The sequence below is a fragment of the Hyla sarda genome, chromosome 1 (assembly GCF_029499605.1).
Source record: "Hyla sarda isolate aHylSar1 chromosome 1, aHylSar1.hap1, whole genome shotgun sequence".
NCBI classification, from domain to species: Eukaryota; Metazoa; Chordata; class Amphibia; order Anura; family Hylidae; genus Hyla; species Hyla sarda.
The window spans coordinates 356,030,554-356,042,571 of record NC_079189.1 but is presented as its reverse complement, the minus strand read 5'-3'; the positions used below and the strand labels follow the sequence as shown (position 1 = coordinate 356,042,571).

The following is a 12,018-nucleotide window of genomic DNA, read 5'->3' as shown; positions in this document are numbered from 1 at the left end:
ATATATATATATATATATATTGCCATCTTAGGGAATATCACAAATAATGCTGCTGTTGTGTTATGTAATTTCCAGAAGTATAGCTCCAGACGAGTGCCACATAGTAGTGGCATCTGACATAGACTTCTACAAGTATACTGCAAGGTATGCATGCATTGCTGTAAATGCCTCTCTGGAATAGTGCAATAGCCAAAGCAAACTTTTTTGTGTCCCATTGGGAATTACGAATCTATGAATACATTTTACCAAAGGTCTGGAGATTTCCTGACTCCTCTGGCATACATTCACCTCAACTGTGGTGTGAAAATAGCTTAAAGCGTACCCATCAGATCACTAAAAAAAACAAAACTGTTATACGTTGCTCAGCATCTTATCCTGATCATGTACATGTACTTTTTTATGTGTCTGTGATAGGGATCGACCTATATCGTTTTTTTCAGGGCCGATACTCTGTGGAGGTTAGGGCCAATAGCCGATAACTTTTACTGATATTCCGGTATAAGTTAACAGCTATTCCCCCCCGCCGACACCGCTGCAGATCATTGATTTAAAGCGTGCGTTTTAAATCAATGAACTGCAGCGGCTTTTGTGGTGCCAGAGACCGCCACCACCACCCGCTTCTCACCCCCTGCCTGCCCTGGGGTCCTGAGTCCTATCACCGCTACGCCCCGCACCGCGCCACTGCCCCATTGCCTCCCCCCATCCCCGGTTTTATAATTACCTGTTCCCGGGCTCCGCTCTACTTCTGGTGCCATTGTCCTGAGCTGTCACTGTGCGCACTGATTGTAACGTCGCATTGAGGACGTCACTCGTCATTGCACTGCGCACAGCTTAACACAGGATGGAGCAGGAGTCAGAAATAGCGTGGACCCCATATATTCTTACACATGCAATGGAGCAGCGGCCGGGGCTGTGCGGTGCAGTGTGGCGTGGTTGGGGTGCGGTTCCACCGCAGTGGTGGTGGGGGCGGGGCATTATCGGATTATCAGCAAGGTAATTGCCGATACCGATAACGTCCAAAATCGTGAATATCTGCCTAGTCTGTGACCTACATTTCTCTCAGAATTAGCTTTATTTCTGAGATACCGTTTTGTCCGCCAGAAGCAGTGGGGCAGTTGTTTGACTGTCTTTTTCAGTATGAAATACTGAAAATGTTCTAATGAAAGCAATTGCAAAACCTATTGGTTTTACATGCTTTACAACATATCAAAAGTTTTTATTTCCTATTTAAGCCCCATACTTTATGCTGATTTAATTTAATGAAGGCCTATTCAATTACCAATAATAATTGAATAGGAAACAAAAGGGTCAATATTTTCTATACACTTCCAAAATAGTGAATTTAACTTCAATGTGTTTAGTATGCCATTTGATTCTTGCGAGAAACATTTCATATATTCAGATTTTCTTTGTCAGAAAATACAAAGATTTTACCCTCACAGGCAATCGTTCCATGGCAGTGACTACTATCCTGTCTGTTTTTTTTTTTTGTTTTGTTTTGTTTGTTCTTTTCTATTTAACTTTTTTCTTTCCACATTCTTATGAAAACTTTGCAAGCACATTTGTAATTGCACAGAAACAACACCAGATGTCTACAGAGAGTCAAGAGAAAAACAAAGCAGTTTATTATGCAAATAGAGAATACAATGTGCAGTAGATATAAATACAATATTTTGTGTTTATGTAGTATGAATCTCTTTTAAAAATAAATTAATAGCAAGATATGTTATTATTTGCTTGGCCAAGATGAATGCCACAGGGGCATCACAATGAAACAATCTTGTAATTTCTTTTTATTTATTTATTTTTTATTTTTATTTTTTTGTGCAGTGAATATTATTCATAATCATAAAATTATGTTGCTTCTTCTGTTAGTCTTCTGTGCCGACCACTATAGTTTCAAGAAAGGAAAATCCATTATCTGAAGGATGTAGTGTATGCAGTTGTGCCAGAAGCCATTGGGTAGCCTTCATCTGCTTGACAATTCTCTTTGCTTTTGTATGCAACATCCAATGTTTCTTCATCATTTTTCTTAGCAGAGATCACAGCCTCTCAGACAAGCAAATCAGTCTCTCTTCTTAGTAGAGATTCTAGTCTCTTTGAGTCTCTTAATCAAAGTTAGATTGTGGGATTGTCAAGTCTAGGGTAATATATGTGACACATAAAGACATTCTTATTTTAACACAGTGGGTTTGGCTCAAATCCTTTTTATATCACCAGTCTCAAATGAATGGGGTACTCCATTGGAAAACATTTTTTTTTTCTAATCAAGTGGTGCCAGAAAGTTAAACAGATTTGCAAATTACTTCTATCTAAAATATTAATCCTTACAGTACTTCAGCTGCTGTATGTTCCAGAGGAAGTTGTATAGTTCTTTTTTGTTTGACAAGAGTAAACACTTGGACATCTAACCTCTAAATAACCACATTGGGGAAATTTCACACGCCAGTCTTTTGTAACATCCAGCGCGAATGTGCATAAATCTGGCACTTCAGCGTCTGCCCATTAACTACATGTTGAAATCTAAGGCAGCTGCTAACTGGTGTAGAATTCCACTAAAATCTGTGCCAGATACTATTGTAAATATAGTAAATATGTTGGACTGTTAAGGCCTATCCACTTTTTTTAATGGTGGTAAGGGAGGCATAAACCCGCCAAAAAAGTTGCACATTTTGGCGCAAACAGCAATTGCTTATAAATTTTTGCCCTTTATGCCAAATGCTGGTGTAAATTCAATAATCTCTCCATTGTGTCCCTCATTATAAGACCCAGTACCTCAAAACAGAATTCATACTATCACCATGGTTATTCATACTGCTTTGTCCTTTGCTAGACTGGGAGCCATATCTGATGGGCTTACACCTGGTGTCCTGGAACAAATTATCATAGTCACCATTTAAGCAGTCTTCTGTGGGATTGGATCAGAGGAGTTTTGACCTCTGTCAGAGTGGAGTTTGTGTTAACAAAAGGTTTTGTTTGTGTATTTAGGATATTTTCACACTTGTCATGTGTTGCAGAAATGAATGTGACTGTAAATCTGTTTCATGTATCTGAATTTTTCCTGCAGTATGTACATGAGTTAATGCAAGCCACTTTAAGATATAAGATATGTAAGAACAGATTCAGACATTTCTGTAACAAATCTGCAGCTTGAGAATGTACAGCCGGTAAAACACCAGCAGTATTATAGTAGCCGAACAATGCATCCTTAAATCGTACCTCTTATGAGCTTGTTAAATTTTATAATCCTACCAGTTCACTGCCCCCATCATGATAAACCAGCCCCTGCCTTTATTTTTATTATTGTTTAGTTTTCTACCTTGATATTGCTCTATATTTTCTGCTCAGTGTCAGTCAGATTCACAGACAGGGAAGGGGTGTTACCCAGCAGGCTGTGACATCATCTGAAGCCATACAGAGGAGAACTTCCTCCCTTACTCTGCTACACACAACCCAGAGCAGTTCAGTGTGTGAGATGAGCTATGATTGGCTAAGGCTACACGCACACCCCTCACCACTCCAGACTGCATTTCCTGATTTTGGAATTCTGCCAGGTCAACAGGAGTCCTAAGTCTGTGCAAGAGATGGGGGGAAATGTGCTCTAGACAAGTAGGGAGACACCTAGTGGCAGCTTTTTTAAACACAAAACATAGAAAACTTAATTTCGTTTAACCTCTTAAGAATGCAGGGCATACCTGTACGTCATGCGCCCGCTCCCATGCTATAACACAGGGTCATGCGTTGACCCCACGTCCAAGCGGGTCGGTCCTGCCACTTAGCTACGGCCGGGACCCGTGGCTAATACCGGACATCACCGATTGCGGATGCCTGGTATAAACCCCTTAGACGCGGTGATCAAAGCTGATTGCCACGTCTAAAATGAAAGAAAATGCTTCCTGGCAGCTCAGTCGGGCTTCCTGGCAGCCCATCCTCGTCCAATCGGCAATCCATTGCTCCATGCCTGAGATCCAGGCTGGAGCAATGGAGCACCGATAACACTGATCAATGCTATGCTATGGCATAGCATTGATCAGTGTCTGCAATCAGAAGATTGCATGTTATTGTCCCCTATGGGGGCTATAAATGTGTTAAAAAAAAAGTTAATAAATTTGATTTAACTCTTTCCCTAATAAAAGTTTGAATCACCCCCTTTTCCCTTTAAAAAAAAATATATGTAAACAAAAATAAACATGTGGTATCACCGCGTGCGTAAATGTCCGAACTATAAAAATTTTATGTTAAACTGCAGAGTCATTGGCATACTTTGTAAAACATTTGTAAAAATGTAATGAAAATAATAAAAAAAATAGTAAAAATACCCAGATTGCATATTTTTGGTCACTTTGTATACCATAACATTTTTTATAAAAAGCAATCAAAAAGTCCCATCAAAACAAACTTGGTACCGATAAAAACTTCAGATCACGGTGCAAAAAAATAAGCCCTCATATAAAAATAAAAGTTATAGGGGTCAGAAGAGGATATTTCTAAACGTGCTAATTTTCGTGCAAACAGTTATAATTATCACCAGAAGTAAAACAAAATCAAACCTATATAAGTTGGGTATCATTTTAATCCTATGGACCTACAGAAATAAAGATAATGGGCCTCATTTAAGCTGAAACCAACCAGTTTTTCTCTGGTTATTTTGGCGCAGTGTCTGAGACATGTCTGCGACAGTGTGCGCCTGAAAAATCCGACAAACCCGACATTGTACTGTGAAAAGCCAAAAAAGGGGCGTGGTCGGCCCGGAAATGGGTGTGGTTTCACAGGCTGACCGATTTACTATTGAATTCACAGAAAATCCTGTGGATAAATGGCTGGAAATATCGACCTAGAAAAAGCTGGTCAGAAAATGTTCACGACTTTTCCCAATAGTAAATAGAGAGGAATCCTGCAATCTTAGTAAATAAGGCCCATTGTGTTATTTTTACTGAAAAGTGCACTGCGTAGAAAATTTACAAAATAGCGTTTTGTTTTGTTTTTCAATTTTGTCCCACAAATATATATTTTTTTGTTTTGTTGTAGATTTTTTAGTAAAATGACTGATGTCATTTACAAGTACAATTGGTAGTGCAAAGAACAAGCCATCATATGGGTCTGTAGGTGCAAAATTGAAAGGGTTATGATTTTTAAAAAGTAAGGAGGAAAAAACTTAAGTGCAAAAACTGAAAAATCCTGAGTCCTTAAGGGCTTAAACAAAGTACATTAGAAAGATTTTTTTTTTTATTTACCATAAGGAATGCAATAGCAAATTTTTTTTAATGAGTGCCCATTTTAATGAAACCTTTTTTGTATCTACTTCTGTACATATCAGAAAGTATGTTAGTTCGTTACCACAGACAAGCAAAGCAAATTAAGAAATGGTAGATCTATAGATAAATGTATGTAAAGTGAAAGCCCTTTCTTTTGCCACTCCTAAATGCTCACTTACTCTGTTGCTGTTGTTTAAGATTCCTCTGTCATGTTCCATCAGGCCTCACTGTGGCTTCTTGCAGTAGTTTTCAAATATTTCTCCAACTATTTTATTTCAAGGATTCATTTATTATTCTGAACAAATGTAAATAGTGTAAAATCATAATTTGTGATTTATTTCTTATGTACAGTTAGCTTATTTTCTTATCAACGCATTTATAATATTTTAATTTGCAACATACTTTTTTTGTTTTCTTTATTAGAGCAGAGACTGTCTTAAACTAGGTCCGCCTGTACTGGGGCAAGATGTTCAAGTAAAATGGCCTGATGGATTACTTTATGGAGCTAAATACCTAGGATGCAATGTTGTGTACATGTACAAGGTGAGTACTATTTGTTTTGACTTTTAATTTTGGGCACCATTAACTACTTACTGCATGTGATGAGTTGCGATTTGTCACAAACTCTATCTATACTGGAAACCAGGTAATTTGGTGACAAGAGAATTTTATGCTATCTTAAATTTTGTATTAGCCTTAAAGGGATTTTCCCATGGTCTCTTCACTTGTCTGCAGGATAGTTGATGAATGTCTGATCAGTGAGGGCCAACCATTGAGACAGCAGTTGCTTGCTTAGACAACATAGGGCATACATGTTTATCCTGGTCACGGTCAGGTTGTATAAAGCGTGGTCACAAGCTGAGACATACTGCTAATGCGGGGCATAGGTGAACTCACCAATGCCAGACATCAACCTTTGAAATGCCACAATCAAAATTCATTGTGGTATTTCAAATGGGTTAAAATGTCGGTCCTTAAGGGATATGAAAAAAAAGGGGAAAAAGAGAAAAACCAGCAAAACCAGCTCACCACCATACGATCATAGTAGTATATTCAGAGACATCCAAAGGATTCAGGAAGCACGGAGAATAGTCAAAGCTGCATACCTGGTGTGGACAGATTCTAAGAAAAAGTTGCAAAAATATTTGAGAAAAAACTCCAGCTCCCATGAAAAAGAAAAGGAAAAATCCAAAAATGTATTTATATATGATTAAAATATTAGCCATAGGGTAAAATCTAGGTAGAAACTGACGTGTTTCAGACCGGTCCGGTTCTTAGTCATGGCCATGCTAAAAGTTGTACATTTTGTGGTAAAATAAGTGATGTCATCACAAAGTGCAATTGGTCTGCTTTAAACAAGCCCTTATATTGCCCTATTGATGAAAAATTGAAAGACTGTAACTTAAAATGCAAGGAGGGAAAAAAAGAAAAATCACTTTGTGCTCCGAGTTAAAGGGGTACTCCGGCACTAATACATCCTATCCCCTCTTTAAAGAATAGAGAATAAGATGTCTGATCACGGGGGTCCCGCAGCTGGGGACCCCCCGCAATCTGCCGCCACGCCCCCTCCCATAGACTTGCATTGAGGGGTGGGGCATGATGTCACAAGGGGCGGAGTCAGGATGTCACAATACTCCGGCCCAATGGTCGTCACGCTGCACACTCAGTCTCCAGCGCTGCGGAGAGCTCGCAAAGGTGGGTGCTGAATGACAGATTGTGGGGGTCCCCAATGGCGGGACCCCTGAGATAAGATGTATTAGGGCCGGAGTACCCCTTTAATGTAGCAGTAGTCAAATTAAATGGAGAAACTTTTTCCATGTCTAACTGCTGCTCCATTCAGTTGGGGGACATGGGACCCCCATTCTCTTGATCAGTGGGGAGTCCCAGTGGTCGAATCCCACCATATACTCTTCTCCTACTGTGCAGATATGTGTTGAGAGATCTTTGTGAGAAAAAAAAACCTTTAATTTCATAGAGGCTAAAGTAAGCATTTGTAATGTTATAGGTTAGGTTGTGTTTAACACTAAAAGCAGAGCTAAAAAAAATTATCAATTATCATGTGTAAAATAAATCCAATGAAAAATTATTAATAGAAACCAATTGCGGTATGCTTCAGTTTGCTTCCTGTTATTGCAAAAAAATGAGACTTGAATCATAGATTTCTGTAAAGCAGGGCTGGGTTCATACAGAAAAGTCAAATCTTTGGTCACTTAACCTGCAATGTGAGGTTGTTACAGTGAAAACTTTAGAACACCATTTAATAGGAAGAAAATAGTTTCGTATTATTTGACTATTTTGTATACTCTGCTAGATTACTTTTCTTATTCTCTGCAAGAAAAAAAAAATCATCTTAGATTAAATTTCCACTTAGACAGGAGGAAGCATTTTTTTGTTTTTGAAATGAGCATTTTTTGAACGTAGCGTTGAAGACATTGGTTAAGTTAACAGTATCTCATGGCATGTCACTCAGGTTGTCTTCACCTTATACACGCAGACAGTCTGAAAAGAGCTGAAAGCTATTCAATTAATTTCCGCTAGCAGTTGAATCAGAAGCAAACATAAGAAAGAAATTAAATAAAGAATATAAAAAAGGTTGATGGATGGGTATGCAAAAGTTTTAGCTGTAGCTACATTAAAATGTGGCACTTTAAATACTGATAATACAGTGCAGGTTATCTTTGAAACAGACTGTATGGTTAATGGAAATTCCTGAGGCAGAAAACAGACATTTAAAGACCCATTTTAGTTCCAGCTACTTATATGCTGAGTTAAACTTAGAAGGCCCCTGCAGAGTTGGATTCTAACTGCAGACCTTATGCTTCCTTCTATTCTGTGACTAAATACTTCATTAATATTTTAAGGAGTTTAGGTGATAGGTTTTCTAAACTAATAGTTCTATATTGCAGAACTTGGAGATGGGTAACAAGCCCTTTCTTGTAATTATTTTACATTTTTTTTGTTACTGACAATCATTTTGCCATTTGTTATGGAACCTTGCCAGGAAGATACAATGAATGGAAGCATCTATAGAAACATAGAATATTGACTGCCAAAATAGTCTGCCCTTACATTATTTCCCTTTTATCTTAGGATAGATATAGGTTTATATTTAAACCATTAAAATATTTAAAGGTTTCGATAATGTCTCAACCCCCCCCCCCCCCCCACACACACACACGCACATACATACACACACCATTTTATTTCTTGCATCCAGTCTTATTTTAGTTACTTTTTTAAATAAACTGGTGCCAGATGACAAATTTGTAAATTACTTCTGTTAAAAAAAATCTTAATCCTTCCGGTACTTATCACCTGCTGTATACTCCAAAGGAAGTTCATTTCTTTTCAAATTTATTTTCTGTCTGACCACAGTGCTTTCTTGGTCTCTGCTGACACCTCTGTCCATGTCAGAAACTATCTGGAGCAGGAGAGGTTTGATATAGGGATTTGCTCCTACTCTGGACAGTTCCTGACATGGACAAAGGTGTTAGCAGAGAACACTGTGGTCAGACTGATAAGAACTACTCAACTTCCCCTGCAGCATACAGCAGCTGATAAGTACTGAAAGGATTAAGATGTTTTAATAGTTTAATTTACAAATCTGTTTAACTTTCTTGAACCAGTTGATTTGAAGAAAATTGTTTTCCACCAGATTAACTCCTTAATATCAATAAAATCTTTATATGAAACCAATAAATAAATAAAACTGACAAACTGGAGTTGATAATGTCTGAGAAGAATTTTGACATAGTTGGTATAACAGAGACTTGGTTGGACGATAGCTGTGACTGGGCGGTCAACATACTGGGTTATAGTCTATTCAGGAAGGATCGGACAAAACAAAGGGGGAGGAGTTTGTCTTTATGTAAAGACCAGTCTGAAGGCTGCACTGTGGGAGGATATATGGGAGGGAAACGATAATGTAGAGTATTTATGGGTAGAAATATGTGGAGATTAAAAGAAAAAAATTCTGATAGTGGTTTACTATAAACAACCAAACATAATGGAAGAGCCAGAAGATCAATTACTGAGGCAAATAAACAAGGCAGCAAATCAGAATGAGGTGATAATAATGGGGGACTTTAACTATCCTGATATAAACTGGGAGACTGAGACCTGTGAATCTCATAAAGGAAACAGGTTTCTGACTATAGCTAAATACAATTATCTGTCCCAAATGGTGCAGGGCCCAATCAGAGGGGGGCACCCTACTGGACTTAATATTAACAAACAGACCTGACAGAGTAACTAATGTGCAAGTAGAAGGACACCTAGGAAATAGTGATCATAATATAATACATTATAACTTGTTCTTCAATAAGGGAATCTCTCGAGTTGTCACAAAAACAATGAGCTTTGGAAGGCAAAGTTTGATCAACTCAGAGAATCCCTTAACAATATAAAATGGGTAATGTCCTCAAAAACAAGAATACTGACACCATATGGGAGACTTTTAAGAATATTTTAAATTCTCACTGTAATAGATATATACCTTATGGGAATAAAATGGTCAGGAATAAAAGAAAACCAATATGGATGAATAAAAATGTTAAAGGGTTACTCCACTAGATTTTTCCAAAGCATTTGATACAGCACCACATAAAAGATTGGTGCATAAAATGAGAAGGATTGGGCTGGGGGAGAATGTGTGTAACTGGCTCAGTGATAGGAAACTGAGGGTGGTTATTAATCTGATTGGGTGACTGTTACTAGTGGGGTACCACAGGGGGTCAGTCTTGGGTCCTGTTCTATTTAATAAATTCATTAATGACCTTTTAGAGGGGTTGAATAGTAAAGTAGCAATCTTTGCAGATGATACTAAACTCTATGAAGCGGTAAACACTATTGAGGACAGTGCACTGTTACAAATGGATCTGGATATGTTGGTGGTTTGGGCTGGGAAGTGGCAGATGATGTTCAACACTGATAAATGTAAGGTAATGCACATTTGGAAGAAAAATCCGAGCTGGGATTCTGTATTAAATGGGAGCACACTTGGGACGAGTGATGTGGAAAAGGACTTGGGGGTCTTAGTTAACAGTAAATTAAGCTGTAGTGACCAATTTCGGGCAGCTGCTGCCAAGGCAAATAAAATAATGGGGTGCATCAATAGGGGCATAGATGCCCGCGACAAGGAAATAATTCTACTGCTGTACAAATCACTAGTCAGACCACACATAGAATACTGTGTACAGTACCGGGCACCAGTGTACAATAAAGATATAGTAGAGCTGGAGAGGGTTCAAAGACGGGCAACCAGGGTAATACGGGGAATGGGAGGACTACAGTACCCAGAAAGATTATCAGAATTAGGGTTATTTAGTTTAGAAAAAAAGGCTTAGGGGAGACCTAATAACTATGTATAGATATATCAGGGGACAGTAAGGAGATCTCTCCCATGATCTTTTTATACCAAGGACTGTATCTATAAAAGGGAGCATCCTCTATGTCTTGAGGAAAGAAGGTTTCTACACCACCACAGACGGGGTTCTTTACTGTAAGAGCAGTGAGACACTGGAATTCTCTCCCGGAGGAGATGGTCCTGGTGAACTCTGTAAAAGAGTTCAAAAGGGGCTGGATGCATTCTTGGATAATAATAACATCACTGGTTATGTATACTAGATTTATAGGGACAGAACGTTGATCCAGGGATTTATTCTGACTGCCATATTTGGAGTCGGGAAGGAATTTTTACCTCTAGTATGAGGTTTTTTTTGCCTTGCTCTGGATCAACTCAGTAGGGACTCATTAGGGTTATGGGTTGAACTTGATGGACTCTGGTCTTATGAACTATGTAACTATGTCACAGTTTTAGTTAAAATTCAAATAGGTGATATCACTGTCATCTAACAAAGAAAAAAAAAACTATGAGATTAGTTTGACATGATTTGCCATTAGTAAAACCAGGCTGCTTTGTGTCCAACAAATTGCTGTTTTTGTGTGGTCAAATGTTAAGCTCTTTAGCACTGTTAAAGGCTAAAGGCTCATTCATTACAAATTTCCTACCGTTTAGCTGCTACTTAGACAAAGATCAAATAAGTTCATCAGAGTCTCATAGACTTTTTTGCTCTCTGAGTTAGTGAAACCCTGAAAAAAAGCTCATACAGGCTGGAAAGAGAGGTGAGAACAGCTACAAGGCAGTCTGCTGAAGATAATTATATAGTCTTAATACAAGTATAGAGAGGGAAAAAAATCAACATTTTAAACGAAGACCTGTGGAGGAAATGTTTTGCACCATAAGAAGTATGAAGCAAGAATAAAAAAAAATGCTTTTCAAAGGTGTTCATTGCCTTAACACAATAAAATGCTAGAATTGCCTATACAAGTGGCAAACTTTTAGGAGTAGTTTGGGAATAAAATCTGAGTTAGTTTTGGAAATATAGTTTGATGACAGGTACTCTAACACCCCTCCTGCCCTTAAAAAATATTCTGAGCTTTAAACAGCTGTGTATCATACCTTTCCCCTTGTACACATTGTGTGAGCTCCCGGCAGGAGAAAGTGGGCGCTTCCCAGCAGGTGTGGCATCACTGAAGCCTGCAAGAGCTGTACCCCGCATGCACTTCCTGAGTTTGGACTTCTGCAAGTCTGGGTGGAGACCAAACTAACTGTTCTACTTGTGGCAGAGAACAGAGCCACCTAGTGGCCGTTTTTTCAATCACATTTAAAACATTTAAAAGTTGAGAATTTTTACAGCAAGTAAATAGCAAAGTGTCTTATAATAACCTAAGGAACAATATATTAAAAGTTTAGTTTGGTGAC

The 12,018-nt window shown here is 38.3% G+C and overlaps 1 protein-coding gene across 2 annotated transcripts in view; it reads left to right on the top strand.

Moving 5' to 3' along the window:
* The window catches only part of KDM4C (lysine demethylase 4C), a 459,478-nt gene that overhangs the window by 436,473 nt on the left and 10,987 nt on the right, over window positions 1–12,018 (top strand). For both annotated transcript variants that reach the window (XM_056521848.1, XM_056521837.1), the window contains one exon: window positions 5,679–5,798. In XM_056521848.1, the coding sequence (XP_056377823.1) occupies window positions 5,679–5,798 (120 nt within the window). The remainder of the gene's footprint in view (window positions 1–5,678; window positions 5,799–12,018) is intronic.